We start from the raw sequence: 19182 nt of genomic DNA, 5'->3' as shown, positions 1-19182 counted from the left end.
CTTTCTACCAATACAGTCATGCCTTCCCTCAGGTTGAAAAGCATGTGGCATCTCTTTGCTATTTATTATCATGCTTCTCTTTCCCTTGAAAAATAAAAAAAAGCCCACTAAATCCTCATGCAGTAAGTCATCCTAATGCTGTGGAATCTCAAGTGTCAGACATGTTTTGCAGTAATAGCCGGTGTTATTCATGGATCATGTTTACGTGCTGCAGTAGATGTAACAGATGTCAATTTGAGGTAGGTTAAGATGTTTGTGGCTAGATGCCTGTGTGTGGCTGTATACAGATGCTGATTCTATTTCTCATGCCTTATATATTTCTTTTCATTGGTTTTAGACCAGCTGGGCACCAAAAATGACAACTGGATGAAGTACCATAAATATATCAGGAACCACGAACTACAGAACGTTTAGCATTCAAAAATGGCAGACTTCCTTCAACTTTAACCTCCAGCATTTAATCTTTATGGTTGAGAGCTGACTTGCACTACTAACTGCTGAACCTCTAGTTTCTTTTGACATTGGCCTAGCTACAGTTTTCAGAAAGGCAGGGATGGGATTTTTAGCCCCAAACAGAGACATTACTGAAAATCTATTTGTTCTGTGTGATGAAAGCTTTGAAAATTTGGCTCACTTGTGATCTTCTTCTACTCTAAGCTTTTTGCAGTGAAGTTTTCTTTGGGTCAGAAGAGCATACCACAAACCCTGTTGACACTCCCTTATGTGATCTATCTTACTGATTTCCATGGGACAACTTCTCATGTTGGATGATGTTTTATATGCAGGATCAAAGCAGGAGTGAGGTGAAAGGCCAGCAGAAGTCAACTGTGAGGCAGAGTCTGCAGCAGTGAGCTTGTGTTTGGGAACTTCTAGGTTCCTTTGAAATGCCCCTTTATTTAGAGCTTATGAGGGGGAAGAAGGGATAAATCAATTGATGGTGGAGCTGCTGTGACAGCTCATGCAAACACAGGTAGTGTGTGCAGATAGTTCAGATGGTGTCTTTCTTCATGCTAGAGGAATTTGGGTATTGAATCTGCTAACTTGCACTAGTTGCACAAAGGGAAAATAATGCCCAAAACAGAGGCCCAAAAGCTGTTTCAGGACAAGTTTAAGATGCTGTCAAATGCTTACTTCATAAATTTCCCTAGGTTTCCTTGTTGAGGGAAGGATGCATTGGGATGAGTGAACTCATTGTGCACACATACCTCCTAAGTGATGATCTAAGACACAGTCCCCCTTCTAAAGATTTGGGAGTGCATGAACCCTGCCACCAGGCCTAGGGGCTGCTCAGTGAATCCTGAGGTGGAAAAGTGGCAAACACATCAGTGCTCAGCACGGGGTGTGGTGCAGTGACCTTATCCACTGCCACATGGGCTTGTTGAAGGACAGTACTTGCTGCCTTACATGTAGCACTGTGGTGACACTGGGAGAATTTCCAGGACAGGAGTGCCTGTCATGAGGTGACACTGCACTGTGTGGATCTACCAAGCTGGGCTGTATGCCACTACAAGCCAGTGCAGTGCAGACATGTCCTGATTGAGCTCTGCTTCACAGAAGGAGAAATTTAAATCAGCCCCCAGCTGCAGCCACCTCAGGGCCCACTGTGCAGGCCCAGCCCTGCTGCACAGGCCATCTGACTGCTCCCTGCTGCCAGGAACGTCACCGCTCCACGTCAGTGTGATGGAAGCTGAGCATTTCATGAGGTACAGGATGCACAAATGTTTAGTTGCCAAAATGTGACTCTTGGCTGACTTTCCAAGTAAGCATAAGATTACTCCTGATTTTATTCACATGAAACACAGCTCGGGTAAAGCAAGGCCGCCATTTTAAACAAAGCTCTGCTACCACACTGAAGCCAGCCACCACTCCAGGAGTACAATACTGCTCGACCAACACTGCCATTTTATGAGGGCTTTCTTTTCTCCCTCTTCACCAAACCTATGTATCCAAAAGTTCTCTTTCCCCTCCTTCTCCCCTGCCCCCCCCAATAGTCCCTCACCCATAGCAGTTGCAATTCAAACCAGATGGTTTTCTTTTCTTTCTAGGAGGCTGTCAGAGAAATTACACTTGTCTCAGTCACCAAAGCTGTGTCACTCTGAAAGCAAGTGGTTGAGATGAAAATTGTATTTCTTGCAACGTGCAGCATCTGGTGCACAGCTGTTGTGCTGAATGAAATACCAAGTTAACAGCAGTGTGGAACAGTTGAAGTTCTCCCCAAAGTAGTATTGCTGAGTTTCTAAATATGCCTCTTAAATTATACTCTGGTGAAAAATCAGTCAACCTCGATCTTTGCCTCTGTCTCCCTTTCCCTTGTGCCCCATTTCTGCTTCTCCATATTTAGCACAACAAAGTAACAACGAATAGCGTGGCCTTTCACAAAAGCCAATCCCCACCTACTTATTTACTACAGCAGCTTCACAGTATGGATTGTGCTGCTGGGTATTTTTGTTTAAATGTCTGCTGACTGAAGAGGTCTGGCATAGCGTGGAGGCTGTGTTTGACAAAGCGTCTGTAGTGAAAGGACCTGCCTGCATCACCTCCCACACTCACGGAACACCTGCACGCTGACAAATGAATCCCAAGAGCTCCCTTTGAAAAAGAAACAAGCCCCTGTACCTCTGTGTGGCTGAATGGCAATTAGTCCCCCTTCCTTGCATGCTTCCCTCCCTAAATAAAGTTGTTAATGCTGTTGTCTTGGCTAAGACTCCCCACTCTGTACCTCAAAACTGCCCTGAGCCAAGCCTGCCCTGCAAAGACAGAGCCTAGATCTTTTAGGCTCCTTTGAAAAGGCTGTCTGCAATCAGGTCAGCCTACTCTGCCTCACATGCAAAGACATTTTTCTCATTGCCAAACAGTCTAGGAGTAAAAGAGGGGTTTGCGTGAGCAGAGGCAGCTCCTCAGGAAGGCTGTGAGGAGAGGAGGGAGTCTCACAAGTGACAGATGGAGAAGAAAAGCAGAGGGGGAGCTGCAGTCATGAATCACTGTAAGGGTATTTCACCAGCTGGCTGCAAAGATAACCAGACTGCTCGAAACAGGGGAAAATCTGAGAAGGAAATGAAAGTAATGGTGCACTGCTGTTGCAGCTCAGTGCCAGTGACAAGTTAAGGGATCTACATCCTGGGAGTTGTGTTTAACTGCTTTAGTCAGAGATGCTAAGAGCAAGTTCCAACCCCTACAGATCTGCCCTAGTGCTCCTGGGGTTTTGCTGGGGACCACATCTCAGGAAAGATGACTGAAATAGAGAAATAAAATTCAAGAAATGTGTTTCTGGTGATGAGAATGAGTGAGGGATGAAATGAATAGGGAAAACCAGGATGTGGGTGGGGGTTAAGCATCACTTGAAAGGGGATGCCGGGACAGAAAAATATTTCCCTTTACTGAAATAACTTCAGCTCTTCTTCTCAAGGTTATTATGGGTCAGTCTCTTCTAGCTAAACATGCTGGTGATTTTCCTTCCTTATGAAACTCCCTTTGTATCCTCTTTTAGCAGTTGCCTTCTGAGAACAGCAGCAATAAGGTTTGCTTTTGCTGCAATCTTCGTTTTGCCCTACTCAGCAAATCTGAACAGGAAGGGACTCAGGCATCATCAAAGATGAAAGACTCCACAGTGAACAGCTCATATTTATACTAATCAGGTGAGTTCCTAAATGCAAGAAACAGAGACAGATCATGAGACAGGGCATAGTTCCTTTATTTCAGGTTTTAAATCTCCTCTGCCACATTTACAAAAGTGCTAATGAAAGGCTGAGGTTGTGCCAATGCACTTAGAAACAGGCATGACCATGATCCATTAAATATGGATAGGTTTGCCTTGTCAGACTGAGGTTCAGTTCCTGAACCACCAAGTGTTTTACCCTTAAATGTTTGACTAGAAAAGAATTTGGTGTTCTTTTCATGCTTTTATGCTAGCATATTCACCACACATACTCACTTTGTAGCTTTCCTGGCAGGGTGCAAACAGGGGCAAATCTGTTGCCCACAATACAGCCCACCTAGCAAGACCAAATGCTGGTCAGACAGAGCAGGAGACTGAGATGGAGGCAATTCCTCCCTCCTGCCCATGGACATCGTGGTGCAGCCACACAGTCACTGTACAGAGTGGCTTCAGAGACCTCCCTTGTGGTATCCCACAGATGCTGGTAGAGAAACAAGGAGCAGCTATGCACATCTTCCCCTGGGACCTTGGTTTCCCTCCTGTACACTGTGTTCCTCATAGCATAGTGCTCTAGCTTGCAAGACTGCCCTGTCTCTGTGTCTATGGCAGCCCTTCAAGGTGGAACTGTGCCAAGTCCAGTGAAAAGGGAGCTTCTGTGGTTTTGGAAGAAGGATAACAAATCAAATCACAGTTGCATATCTACTATAATATCCACATTAGTATTACCCTGCTCCTTAGACTGCCTGTGTGAGCCCTGAACTGTGCAGCAATATTTTTTAGAATGACTCTTAGACAATTCCAGAAGGCTGAAGAATTTGACATGTAACTTTGTCTTATTTTAGTTCCTGAAGAAAGGTAAAAAACTTCAAACATGGCAACATGTATTGTAGATATCCCAACAGCAACTTTTCTGATTTCTAGCACATACCAGTGTTGCACACTGGGAATTTTGGGTCAACTTTAGGCAAAGCAGAAAGGGAGAGTTTGGTTTCAGAAGACACTCTGAATATGAACAAGCACAGCAGCTTTTCATGGAGCTGTTCTGATAGTCAGTTCCAATCATTTTTATTTTGTTACTACACTTTATACCGCAAACATCCCTTGATTTCTCATATGGATGATCTCTTGCAAAATCACCAAGCATGATGTGCAGCAGCTGGTGACTTTGGGAAAACAGGAAACTTTCCATCCCACTATGATGCCTCTTACGGAAATTACCAATTAGCAAATGTGACATTTAACTGGCCCTTACTAGGTTTGAGAATTGACATTCCATGAAAGTAAATGGGAAGCAGTTATCACTTCTTCAGTTTAATATTTCAAATTGACTTATGTTTCCAATTATTTTGGATGAGATCAACCAGACTGAGTTAATCCATGGCTACCCAAGATGTCATAGGGAAACCAGACTTTAATAATCTTTAGAAGTGACCTACCTAACAGCAAACTTATCCTTACACCAACTGAGGATCAGTTTACTCGTGCGCTCAGTGCTTCGTGTTCAAGCCTGCTCATGCACATGTGCATCTCACACTACTGAAGGACTGTTAATTTACAGCATCCAGATACACCAGAAAAGCTTATGATAGGTAAAAAGAATCGCCCTCTCTCCAGACAACCATGAGAGCATGTCTGTCTCAACATACTCTTAGAGAGAAGAAAACAGATGGCACTTACCTCCAACAGCGTTACAGCGAGATGTCATTTCCCAGAGGACCAAAGCCATGGAGTACACATCTGTTTGTTTGAAGGACTCCATGTTCTCCAGGTTCATCCTGGACTCCAAAACCTCAGGGGCCATATATCTTGCTGTGCCAACCTACAGGAGAAGAGATTGGGGAGAGCTCATGAGCTGAAATTGCAATTCATGTTTTGGATTCCACTGTGATTTAACTCCAGCTTTCACAGAAACAGTGCCATTTGACATGTATCCAAAAATTCAGGCTATACTTGGCGCAGGCCATATTTTCTGCTGCCAGGGGAATCTGGCATTGTCCTGACTACCAACTTACTTGCACCTCTCCTGGTGAGGAAAAAAAATGGCCTTTTTTAGTTCCTTAAGCAAATCATTTTGACACTGATAAATTTTCTCACTCTTTGGCCATTCACAGATAAACTCCAACCTTTGGGCCTGAAGCAATTGCTGCAGACCAAGTGTCTTTCAGATGAGCAAGAAACACATTGTATTATATTGCACAGCATTACAGTGTTAGCTGTTTCTTTTCATGGCAGGCTTAAAAGGAGAGTAAATGCAGGCCTGGGAGAAGAAAGCAAACACACAAATACTGAATGCAGAACCACACATTTGAATTGAAACCAAAAATCTGCCCCTTTGAAAAAAACATTCTCATAAACTTTATTCATACTGAGCAATTTTCAGCAATGACTTTGGCAGCTTTGCTGAGATCTGGATTATGATTTTGCATTACAGAAAGTAAAGTTTAAAAGTCTGTTTTTATCACAAGAAAAGATTTAAGGAAGAATTCTTGGATCACTCAACAGTTGCTCTCAAATGACAAACTCTTCACAGGGTATAAATAACGTATCCCCCTTGAAAAACTGCAAACAGAAGTCTTTCATCAGGCAAAGACAGCTTCAAGTTGAAGACTGGTTAATGGCAGAGATGAACAAACATAAGTGGGTGATGCAGTAGGACATATGATTTAAACGAGCTGTTTACACCACAGCAATCACTCCAGAGCCCAGAGGCAAGCAGGGCTGCAAAAGATCATTTCAGTTACTGGGTCTGCACTTGCAGACAGCCACATAGTAAATGTACAGTCTTGACAGAACCCTATGATACTCTTTTTATAAGCTTCTGTAAACATGTCTTATCACCTCAGGCTCAGGGCAAATGGGAAGATGTTCCACAAAAGTGGAAAGTATCATGTGAAGAAGGAAAGATCAAGAACATGGCTTTGTCATAGGACCTTGCAACAGCAAACAATCTCTGTGTCAAAAATACTTGAATGGTTGTAAGATCAAAGTCTTTATAAACAGATGACAGAAAAAAAATTCAGTGTGAGCAGTCCCAAATTTAAGTTCCCTGCTACATTGACACTGATGAATTTAAGGCCAAGCATGTGAATAGCAGCTATACACTGAAGGAGAACTTGGGACAGTCATGTCTCAGCACCACCAAGGTGAGCACCGACTCCCTTCCCTACATAAAATGTACATATGGAAACACTGGAGCAGAGGTTGCTGCTACCCACCATTAACTCTCTAGCACAGGATTTCTTCTCCAAGCACACCCCATCCAAAACTTGAAAAGGTTACCTGTGCACATGGGCAAACATCTGCAAACCTTGCAGATTTTAACAAGATTAACGATGCCTAAACACAGGTCCCTCATATTGCCACAAAGTTCTGTCCTGGTCTGGCATTTAACATTCTCTTTGCAGCAATAAAAAGGATTCTGCACTTTTGCAGGACAGTGGAGGATGAAGGCCTACAACTAAAATGCACAAAAGAAAGCGCAGACAAAAATTGACTTGAAGAATGCTATCAAGCCAATCTTAAATCCATCCTGCTTAGAATTTATCATATATTCCATTCTGCTTATGTCCCTTTATCTGCATCTAGATTATTAGGTCTTTTGGCCAAAACCACTTTTTCTGTATCTTGAAAACAGGTGACTCCTGAGCCTCAAAGGCATTTTTAGGTATCTGAACTCTGGAAATTCCAAGCTGATTGTCCCTCTAGAGTCTGGATATGCTTCTTCTTTGCAAATACCAGTCTGCTTTCAGTTCTTGATTTTCCAAAACTTCTAGAGAGGGACCATCTCACTTCATTTTTGTGATGTTTGAATCTTTTTTTACTGGAGATCTTACATTTCTTTCAACCTGTTGAGAGATGTTTCATGCCCTGAGGTGCATCAGTCAGAGAGGCAGTATGTATTTCTCTTTAGCTCTTATGGGAAATCATCTATTACAAGGGTGCTGATGCTGCTGAGGTACAGAACTGCTGTCCTTGCAGTCACCTACCACTTCTCTGAACACAGTGGGAAGAAGGTCCAGATTTATATGGTCACATAAAGTAATGTCTGCAAATATTAACCATCATGGATGACCAAACTCAAAAGAGTGCAAAGGTTCTATAGGGTAGAAAGGTGGTTTCCAGTCTGGTATTGCAGTCAATAATGGCTATATCTGCATGATATGGAAGGTATTTGGATAGATTGGAAAGAAGATGGCTTTATAATCCCAACAATTTGCCTTCAATATTGGTGTCTAAGGATGACCAGTAAAACAGTTAAATACTTGCACTCTTATTTATTTCATCGAAAGCTCAAGTTTTTATTGAATTAAAAATTGGGTCAGCTCCATTATAAAAGCTATAAAATTGAATCTCCTAGTGGCAAGGGTTTGAGTCAAGGGGGAAATTCTAGAAATTATGCAGAAAGCAAATCTTGGTGCAAGACTTCTTTAATAAAAGCTAGAGCATTGAAGCTGACATGTTGGGGAATTAAAGTGGGTTGCTCGCGTGTGCCCAAAAAGAACAAGGCAGAATTGGGAACCAAATCAATTGACTCATACCCCTTGTCACAGAGAAGAACAACAGCTGGGTCACCCCTAAACTGAAGCTAAACAAAATAAAACAGTCAGCTTCAACATCAGTGCCCAAGGACACCAACTCCAAAACCATAACCTGATCTGGGCAGCCCTGTACTTTGTCATCAGTGCTGGTGTGGACTGTGGAAGTGACAGTATCCTCCTACTTCCAAGTGACTCTGAGCAATGAAATCAGCTTGCAATAAGGGTCTGCTTTAAGCAAAGTGTCTGTGGGTGATGACTTTCAGAGTCCTTGTCTTGCTTCAAATGGGACCAGTCTTATGACTGACAATCTGGTATGAATGACTTCATTGAACTCTAAAAAGATCTGGCATGCTGGAGAGAAATTATATGTAACAGAGTAGTGTTTGTAGCATTTTAAATATGACTCCACTAATTAACATTCACTCCTGGCTCTGGTTAATAGATCTTCTAAAAATGAGATCAGGACAGTTGCTTTTCAATAAGGAGACTTCCAAAGGCATATCCACATTTGATAAAGCACAGTAAAACTCCTGTGAACTCAACAGCATGCCACAGACTGAAGATTTGTCCCTGAAAATATTCTAAGCTAAATTATTAGTTCCATGTGACGTAAAAGTCAGTTTAAATTGACAAGATTTGAGTGACCCATGTATAAAAAGATAAATATAAAACCACACAAATATATGTATAATTAAACTATTAGGAATTAAGTTAACAAATTATCTGAATTTATACTATGGGAGTTTTCATTAAAAGAGACAATATGTAGATATAGGTAATCTTCAACGCCTTCATAAACATCCCTGTCAAGTAGATGAGTATTATCCATACTCCTTAGTTGAAAAATCACAACAGGGCAATTATTTTTATTTGACATCCTTGTATTTGCTTACATGTGGAGAATGTACCATTCATTAAAGAGGTCTTTTTTGAATTTTAAAATTGTATCAGTAATTACGTGCTTACAGTTTTGAGGATGCAAGACTGACTTCATGTACATTGGAGCTGACCAGGATTGGGCCAAGTCACACAGAAGTGTAATGCCATCAGGCATGAAAACTGGATCAAAACCTCACAACATGAAGCAGATCCTTATTGTATTTGTGTGTGTGCATTGCAGCAGCACCATGAACAGTTGCTAACAAGCTCATACATGTTTGGTGTAAGTGAAAGGATGGTTGCATCACACACACATGCAGATCTCCAACCATAACAAAACCTACATTGCACTCCTCTCGTTGTTGCTTTAATGTTTAGAGCTGCTTTGTTTATAAACACATTCACATTAATTTTAAATTATTTTAAGTCAAAGCTGCCACAGAAGCTTACAGTTTTTCCATCTTTTCAGCCCAGGAACTGACAAACTGGTACATTACCTGCTCCCCTTTCAACCTTCTAACTTACCTGCCCACTGTTAGCCAAGTCATCCACAGACAGGGAAGGGTCCAGCCTCAGGGATAACCCAAAGTCACAGAGACAGCAGGTTAAATCATTTTTCACCAGGATGTTAGAACTCTTTAGGTCCCTGTGTACAATAGGTGTTTTGGGACGACCACAGGGTGTGTGATCACTGTGCAGATGGGCAATCCCTCGGGCCAAGGACCCGCCAAGTTTCCAGAGGTCCTCCCAGCTGATAATGTGCCGTGTGAGATACTCCTGCAAGTTTCCTTTAGCATGGAAGGCAGTGATTAACCAATACTGTTTGCCAAGGTCTGTCTTACGTTCCTCTGCTGTCAAGAACTGGAGTATGTTCTCGTGCTTGAGGTTTACATCTGAAAATATGTCTTTCTCAGTTTTCCAGGAAGCATATTCTTCATAGGAGAAAATCTTGACTGCCACAGTTTCATACTGTTCTGATGTGTTTTGCTTCAATTTGGCTTTATACACTTCAGCAAACCTTCCTTTGCCAACAACAACGTCCAACTCAATGGGCAGCAGCTCAGTGTTGTGGTTGATGTTGTTGGCACACGTGGAGCTGATGTCTGAGCGGTCGTCGTCTAACATAATGGCACAGCCATCACTGCAGTCCTTATGTTTCTTGGGCTTAACATTCTTCTCCCATGCCTTGCTGAGCTTCCTCTTCTTGTGAGTGCGGTAGGCATAAAAGATAACAATCACAGCAACAGAAATCACCAGTAATGGGACAAGACTTATGATTGTGACTTTGGAAATTTCATCTTTCTCCTCTGGCTTATGGGGGTCATCTGTAAAGAACAGAAGGAGGGCATGTATGAAGTTATATCATAGTTTGATATGTACAGATGGCAGTCAATAATTATAATTTTTATCCAGAATGCAATACATTATCTTCTCCCCTAATAGCAAATAAAAATTGTCACTGCTTTTTTGCTTCAAAATGTTGTTTTGTATGTAGGCCTCTGCTTACCATGACTTCCCTGTCTGCTTACTTTATAAAAAGCCAAAACTGAACAAGTAAGAACCTAATGTAATTTATTCGCTTTGTTCTTCTCTCAGGCTTTTAATACATAATGGATTAAATCTTCACTTTCCTGAATACAATAGCCAAGGTCTCCTGTACTTAATCTGTCAATGTATTCTTGACAGAACTGCTCCTTTAACCACTAATTACTAGAACATATTCATTTTTTATAAGTAAACAGACAATGAAGCCTGTGAACTCCCACTTGCCCAGTTATTACTCCAGATCCAGTATATTTTACTACGATCCCTGCAAAGCCATCTTCAGGAAGTCTGTTCACACATTATACAAAAATATTTAGGCACAAATTTGTATGCTTCCATAAAGACCCAAAAAACAGAACTCATTCTCATGCTTTGATGTATGTGAGTGTTGCTAGAACTAATTTAAACACCTGCATGTTAACAGGCTCAGAACAGTCACCACCACCACCCTCCAGGTACTTCTATATGGATTTTTGTATTGGAACACTTCCTCTGTGGGTTCCTTGCTGGTTGTACACTGGTTTTCTGCTGTAAAGAAGATGTTCACTCCAAACTCCATACCTGGTGCACATTCTTAGGTGGAACATACAGGGAATAGAAGAACAACAGGGACCTATTCTAGAATAGGGATGTGTTCTGGGAAGAGTACAGACTATTATCCTACAGGTAAGAGCTGCCCTGTCACCTCTAAAAACTACCTTCTAGTTAGTTCAGAATTTCTTAGGGAAGACAACCAGTTTAAAAGGGAACAGTTTTGTTCCAAGAAGAGATTAAAGGAGGGCCAGAGTTTATATCTGAAACTGATTTGATCGAACAAATGGAAATTTACTCTCAGTCTCTTTCTTCCTTTGAGTCACATAAAATGTACTGTATCATTTTTGCATGAGGGAGGGAATTGTTAGGAAGAAGCCCTGGGAGCCTAACCTGAATGGGCTGAAACAAATGAAGCTGCAGCTACAGTTAAGCAAGTGGCTTGTGGGGGCAGCATGATGCTCTGGCGGATGCTCACAATCATGTCATTGACTCAGGCTCTGTGCACCAGGCCAAATAAGTCAATATGAAAAGGAAAAGTTTAATAAGGTCTGAAGGGAAGCTGTCACTAACTACATTAGCCACAAGTCTCTGTTTCCCCTACTCTGTGCCTTTCAAAACAAAGGTGAGCAATGCTAAAATGGACAAGGGTGAAAAGTCTACAATTAGAACAAGCAGTACCTCTGACCCTCCAATTTCACTTGTAATCACTATTCCAATGTAAACTCAGCTGGCAATTAGCAAGAGCCACCAGCTGTTCAAAGGCAGGTGATAGGACATCTGAAAAGTATATTCTTTTTATTTGGAAAAAGGCTTGCATCCTGAAACAGGATGTGCTTCCTCTCTTTAAAAGGTTCATCAACCAGATGCAAGCGAGTAATTAAATCCTAGCCTCTCAGAGGGTTTCAAGGAAGAAGTGCCTTTATAGCCTGTCATTCCCAGCCTAGCACAGGTCAATGACATGCATTAGCAGTACCTACAAAAATATATATCCTTCATTTATGCAAAAGAACTTGAGGTAATCCCTCCTTCCAGACCTATGCATACCACAAATCCTTGTTCTCCAGTAGTTTCTCTTGACAACAATATGTTAGTAAATTTTAAAATTATTACATTTTAAATCAAAACAATACCTAAAAATTAATCACAGAATAAAGCCAACTCTTCTGCTTTTAAACATATTGAAGAGGAGAAAAAACCTGCTGTGTTTGTATGGCTTTTATGGGAGGAATATATTTAGAAAGTCAAATGTCACTGTCAGTAAATAGATTTGCATGGCTTATTCCCTTGTGCATTCTTTGCTTCTAGAAAATCTGCTTTATTAAGAACTTGGGAAACACCCTGGTGGAGGAGAACTGACTGCATTGTGGGATGGCTGTTTTGGAGTTTTGACTGCTAGCAGGTCACAACTACGTGACACAACTATGACCTGTAACAATCAGAGAAAGTAATTTTGTTGAATATTTGGGGTTCGGTTTTGCTGGTTTTGTTTTTTTTGGTGCTTTTTCTTGACCACAGAAAAGCATGCTTAAGTCTGGACTCTGCCCTTGGAAATGAGTAACATGTCATCCATATCATAGGGTATACTCTTTCACAATGATGAAAATGTTTCTTTAGGGCATTTTAAGTAATTTTTCTTTGCCACAGAGCTGCAGCATGTAGACCAGATATCTGAAATACAAATATCTTTCAAAATGAGTGACAAAAGCCCTAAGATGTATTAGTTGTCTTTCAAGCAGTCAGAGGCAGCTGGGTGCATGTTCAGCTCTAACTGAGGAGAAACACACCCTGTTCCTTTACTGTTATGGACTGTGTGAGGATCTCCAATCATTCCTACAATGTCCTAGAGCAGGCTGTATTATTTTGCTCTACAGCTGAGAACTCTCCAGCAGAGTTCTCAGCTCCTTCAGCTCTTCCTCTTTTTGCACAAGAGAAAGCTCTGCTTGCGGTGCAGGGGAATTTCTGAGTAGAAGGGAAAAAACTGTCAATGTTGCAAATGTTACTTGAAAAAGAATGTAAAACAAAGTTAATCAAAGCAGAAGCTGAGCAGTTTGGCCACTTCCCCCTGAGCACTGTATCATCCTGCAGCCCTGCTGCAAAGTGACACATCCGCTTTGGCAGGCTCGCTTGGAGGAAGCAGAGAAGCAGGGGGTGAAAAGCGTACAGCTGCACAACCTCACCTAATGGGGACAGCAGGGACAAAGGCTTGCTAATTTTCAGTATTTAAGACACTAGGCAAATCCCACTCAATGTTTGGGAAGTGCAAGAATGAGCACACATCAGGGAGAACTGAGTGTCAGGACTGACAAGGCTGAACTCTAATCTTAGGAGGGGACCAAGCTGCCTGACAGGAGAATTAAAGGGGATAGCAAGAGCAAAGAGCTGGTGGCACTGAGGTGTGTCCCAAGCAAGTAATTTCTGGAGCTGTCTTTGATTTTGCTTGATGATATGAGCAGAATCAAATCACCCATTCCTGCACAAACTAAGGACAGGGAACTTCTCTGCAAAATCTGTGTACAAAATCAAGACAGGATCAAAATTCAGAGCATAGCTGTATGTTTGCATAGTGGCTTGCCAACATTTTATGGCTTGACTACAGGAATCTAAGAATAAATATGTTCACTTATAAATAAATACCTATGACTGAAACCTCGTAATTTAAAAAATGGGAGTGCAGTTTCCTCTTTCTGAGCATTGGAATGAGCAAAATCTGGCTGTACAGGCAGGCAAGGAAATGGTTAAATGAAACAGCCTTTCATGTTTTGCAAACGTGCTCCTAAATAACTTTCCCCACCCACAACTATTATTTGGGTGGATCAGTCCTTTCTTAAGCTTCAAAAGAGCCTATTAATATAGCATAACAATGGAGAAGTTGAGCTAAAAGAAAGCTTCCTGTATGTGGTTTAAACTAAGCACAAACCATCTGCATAACCCTTAACACTGCCTAAGCCTTGAGGGAATGGGGCTCAGGTGCCAAGGAAAATGGAAACACTGTACAGCCCCTGTTCAGTCAGGGAGCTTCAAAGCCCTAGAGCTTGCAAATTCTTTAGGTTGGTTTTCATGCCTTTGATACAACTTTAGTGTCAGTGAACTTTGGAAGGAATAAGTAAAACAATGGCAGTGAAATGAGGACACACTTGAATGGCAAGGCAGCAGAATGCCCAGCCAGTACTGACAGAACTACTTCCTTGCTGTCTGCTGCTCCTGCGAGCTCTAAAGCTGCTGCCTATTCAACTGCTAGTCAAAGCCACAGAGCAGAGAAAAAATATATTTGATGTTAGCAGAACTCAAGTTAAATATATCGACACCAATGCATTGCAAGCTTGTGCAGTGTCTTAAAAATTCCCAGAAACACAAAGTCACAAAACATGGTCTCAGACACAGAACTGAGATCAAGTTATTTTACAAGATCCCAAGACACAAAGCAGCCCTTTGAGCTGACTGGAGGAAAACTCCATTTTGTAGAAATTCTGAGGTTTCAAAGTTTGATTTGAATTCCACTCTGGAATGAAAACCAACACTTTTTGAATGCTTTTGCCTGAACAGAATTTCTGTTCAAATGTTGCAGTTTGGCAAGAGAAGTATGTGAAGTGCTGAATCCCCAGCAATGAGTGGACTGGTATGGGTGGGGTACAGCAGCTTTGAGTTCAAGACCTGCTCTGAATCAAGGGAGAGCTTTTTACAAAATGGGAGTTTGAAACTTGCACATGTAGTGATTTCTGAGCAAGGCACTAGGCAACAAAATATGGAAAAGCCTGCCCATCTCTTTAGTACTGTCTGGATGAAAACTAGCTCCATAAAATGCTTCACTTTCAGTGAAATGAAATTTACTCTGAACAGCTGTTTGGAGTAATTTAGTTTACCTCTATTGAAGAGCTCTAAAGTGGAAATGAAATTCTGTAGCTCAGTGTTTCATGTACATTTGTGATGGCCTTTTGGCCAAAAATTTTGGCCTTTTTAGAATTAAAATGGCAAGTGGATCCAACTTTTAAAAATTTCTGCTAGTTTTACAGGCATTGTTTTGGGGAGTTTTTACAGGCATTGTTTTGGGGAGTTTGAAGACAGAGGGTGGGGAGCTTTTTCACTCAGGGTGGAGGGTGTTTCCTTAGGAAAATGGTTGATCCTGACACAAAATACTTGCTAATAATCAAATTCAAATGCCACACTCCAACAAATTAACCTGCATTTTTTTTTATCATGATAGCTTCTTGGAAATATTTTAAATTTGCATACTTGCTGGAGATGATTTTTTTTTTTCAGTTTAATAGTTTTGCTGTGCAGGAAATCAGTTTCACCCCTCCTTCAGCTCTATGCTGAGCCAACTCATGGCAGAAGAGAGAGATTACTAAAAACAGAGTGGGCTCTATCTTACCATCCAGTGGAAAATAAACCCTGGCATTTCTTGCAGACTTTCCTGAAGGTAGAATTCCTTCAACAAGTTTCTGTATTTGACAGGATCTTTTTTTGGACTAGGTAATCCAAGTCTGTCAAAGGCCAGTAAGTTGTGCTTGAGCTGTATGTCTTCATCTTTTAGTCTGAAAAGGATATTACCAGGGTATCCAAAAGAGGATCTCTCTCCTGGAGAGGCACTACCTCCGGTAGTTGGCAGGTCTGCCTGGCCTGCTATAGAATCATGGAATTGTTTAGGTTGGAAAAGACCTCTGAGATCATCCAGTCCAACTGTAAACCCAGTACTGCCAAGTCTACCACTAAACCATGTCTCTAAGTGCCACATCTACAGATCTTTTAAATACCTCCAGGGATGCTCATTCAACCACTTCCCTGGAGAACCTGTTCCAGTTCTTAACAACACTTTTGGTGAAGAAATTTCCCCAGCTATCCAATCTAAACATCCTTTGTACAACTTGAGGCCATTTCCTCTTGTTCCATTGCTTCTTATTTGGGGGAAGATGTTGACTCCCATCTTGCTACAACCTCCTTTCAAATGGTAGTTGAAAGCCAAAAAAGATTTCCCCTTAACCTCCTGTTCTCTTGGCTAGACAACCTCAACTCCCTCAGACGCTCTTCACAGGACTTGTGCTCGAGATCCTTTCCCAGCTTTGCTGCCCTTCTCTGGACATGCTCCAGCACCTCAATGTCCTTCTTGTAGTGAGGGGCCCACAGGATTTGATGTGCCCTCAGCAGTGCTGAGCTCAGGGGGATAATCACTGCACTGGTTGTGCTGGCTCCACTCTTTCTGAAACAGGCCAGGATGCCACGGGCCCTCTTGGCCACCAGCTCTCACTGCTGGCTCCTGCTCAGCCACTGCTGACCAGCACCCCCCGGTCCTTTCACCCCAGGCAGCTCTGCTGCCACTCCTCCTTCAGCCTGCAGCATTGCATGGAGTTGCTGTGACCCAAGCACAGGTTCCAGCACTTTGTGCCCTAAGGGTTTACTTAAAGGTATGGGAACCCATTCATCTGCTCTTCTGGGTATTTACTGCCTAAATGTTGTGCTGCAGTCAACAAATGGTTGGCAAACCAGGCCTAGCTCTCTTAATGCATGTCACTGCCCAGTGCCACCACTTATCTCTTTTCCTGAAAGGTAGTAAGTATGAGCTACTTTAAAGACCAATGGCACAGCCACTGCTGCCCTCCTCTGCAGACCTGCAGTTTTGGCCTTGGCACACAACCACCTAGGGGGATCAGGACTCATGACTTCTCTTTAACACCCAGGGAAAATCCCCAGTTACATGACCCAGTTACATGTGTTACATGTTGGAAGAGTTATGCATATGCATCTGTCACCTGATGGGAATGGCTGCATCTTAGTCACAAGGGTGTGAGGGAGGCAACTTCATTGCCTCTGGGTGGCTTACTTCAGCAAAAAGGCCGGGCAGCAATGACCTAATGGATATCTCATCTATTGTAAGCAGGATTTAATTTTTTAACTGATTGCCAAGTATGCTATTCAGCACCCAGGACGTCTAAGAAACTCTTAAGTTCTAAGACAGAACACATAGTTTGTTGCTGCTTTTATTCTCCCACTGCTGGCTAGAAAGTATTTCCTTGGTTTGCTGGCACAGCACCCATTTGCTTAAAATCTTCCACCCCACTAAAGCATTCCCTTCTTATCTCTTCCATTCTAATAGGTCCCTTCACTGTGTGTACATGGCATCTCTCACACACTTCGACATTTTAGCTGAGCTTTCCTACTCAGCAATATGAAAGCCAACATATTTTAACTTTACATGACGTGACTGAGTTTCTGTGATACATGGCTCAGTTATAGAGCTTGGGTGTCTGCTGCTGTTTGCTGGTGGATTTCTGGAACAAATCAATCTCTCCAGTTTCAATATGTTTCAACAGATGCCACACATTAACGACTATTTTTATTCTGAGCCTGAGTTTCACCCCTCCAACCTTTCCCAAAATATTATGTTGCCAGTGTTAGTTACAGTTTGTTTCTGTCTGTAATTATTAAAGTCTCTTCCATGACAACCTGATAAAAGGTTGGCCACATTCCCATACTTATTAAGCTCTCAAGTGATGCAAATTATAACAAATATGCGAACCAGACTGGAAGAGCACTGCCTAGTTTGTTTTTACACAAATCTGTAACTGAGCACGATTATTTTCCTAAGAAGCAAACAATATAAATAATACAGAGCAAACCAAAATTTTGGCTCCTTTAGCCTCTTTTCATTCTATTTCCTTTCTATCCCATTAAGTGAATCAGATGTTCAGCATTACACAGCCTCTCCTTTGGTTACACACAGCTGCAGGCACTGGGTGGGACTCCAGTGCCTGCAAATACCTAAGAGGAAACATAGAGAACAAAGCCAATATACAAGCAGTGAGAGGCTCGGTGGAATGTTATGTAATGTTACTGACCTCTTTTATGGGGCAGCTGGAATACAGTTACCTTCTGAACATGTTAGTTGGATAACAGAAAGAGAGATTAATGAAAGCCTTTGTTAAAATTCACTTGGAAGTAGTCCAGCTGTAATCATCTCCCTTCTGATGTTCCTTGAGCACCGGACAACTCATCACACAAGTATTTATGGACTGGTGACTGTTTGCACACAGATCTTAAGTCTGAGATCCTCCTATGTTGTCAAGTAAAATCACTAACACTTTGACTCTAGTAAGGAGAGGAAGAGGAGAGAAAGAAAGGAAAAGACAGGATCAACATGTTAGAGACAAATGAGAGGTACAAAGTTAAGGACATTCTGAAACATTATCCATATTTCCTGCAGTCTGGGCACAGGACATCACACAGGCATGCTTGTGGTGATTCAGGCAGTAGGGCAGCACCAGCTCTCCCAGGTAGCAACTGTACACAGTGAGCAATCACAACACTTAGAGCACTGCAAATCCACAGGCTGTAATTTGTTCAGGCAAATGACTCAGCCACAATTGATTAATCAAATAGGCATGTTTCTTACATTCTCAATTAGCCAACTCTGTAAAACCAGGATCAATACGAAGTCAAAAAAACTGGCTAAAAGTAGCACAACACCCTCCCTCCCTCGACACACTTCCCCAATTAGCTTCATTATTCTCATAAACTCTTTTTGACCTGTCAGTCATCTCTGTCACTGAGGTTTTGGTATTTCAAGGCAACTGTCTGGATGGTTCAGAGTTGCTGCTTAAGGTTTCTCCCATATCTGGGTGTGGTAGGAATGCCCAAAATAATGACTTCATCTTGCAGTAGGTAAGCACTAAACACAGTTACCAAAACAATCTCACAGACACCTCGGTTGCAAGCTTCATGGAGATATACATAGCATGGCAAGAGACAGGTGAGGATAAAAAAATTACCACCATGTCAGTTATTAGGATGAAACAACTATAAATAAAACAGAACTGTGTTGAAATCCTGGTTCCAACTTTTGAGTTCTCTGCACCGTTGCTTGGATTTGAACGTGACGCCCAGGATAACAACTGCATATATATTGGTAACAGTATTTAAAGAATTTGTTTTCTTGTTTGCAGTCTCCACTGCTGGTTTGCATATTAATAAATGACTGTGCCTAAATGAACTGCACAAGAGGAAGGAGTTCCATTGCACTGCAGGTAGGCAGGTCATGCA

The 19182-nt window shown here is 41.9% G+C and overlaps 1 protein-coding gene across 4 annotated transcripts in view; it reads right to left on the bottom strand.

Moving 5' to 3' along the window:
• Positions 1–19182, bottom strand: part of TGFBR2 (transforming growth factor beta receptor 2) — a 60493-nt gene that overhangs the window by 8303 nt on the left and 33008 nt on the right. For all 4 annotated transcript variants that reach the window (XM_063155089.1, XM_063155107.1, XM_063155098.1 and 1 more), the window contains exons 4-5: positions 9598–10397; positions 5333–5474 (exon numbers count right to left, since the gene is read on the bottom strand). In XM_063155089.1, the coding sequence (XP_063011159.1) occupies positions 5333–5474; positions 9598–10397 (942 nt within the window). The remainder of the gene's footprint in view (positions 1–5332; positions 5475–9597; positions 10398–19182) is intronic.

The sequence above is a fragment of the Melospiza melodia genome, chromosome 1, assembly GCF_035770615.1.
Source record: "Melospiza melodia melodia isolate bMelMel2 chromosome 1, bMelMel2.pri, whole genome shotgun sequence".
NCBI classification, from domain to species: domain Eukaryota; kingdom Metazoa; phylum Chordata; class Aves; order Passeriformes; family Passerellidae; genus Melospiza; species Melospiza melodia.
The sequence above is the reverse complement of the archived record's forward strand: the minus strand, read 5'-3'. Positions and strand labels throughout refer to the sequence as shown.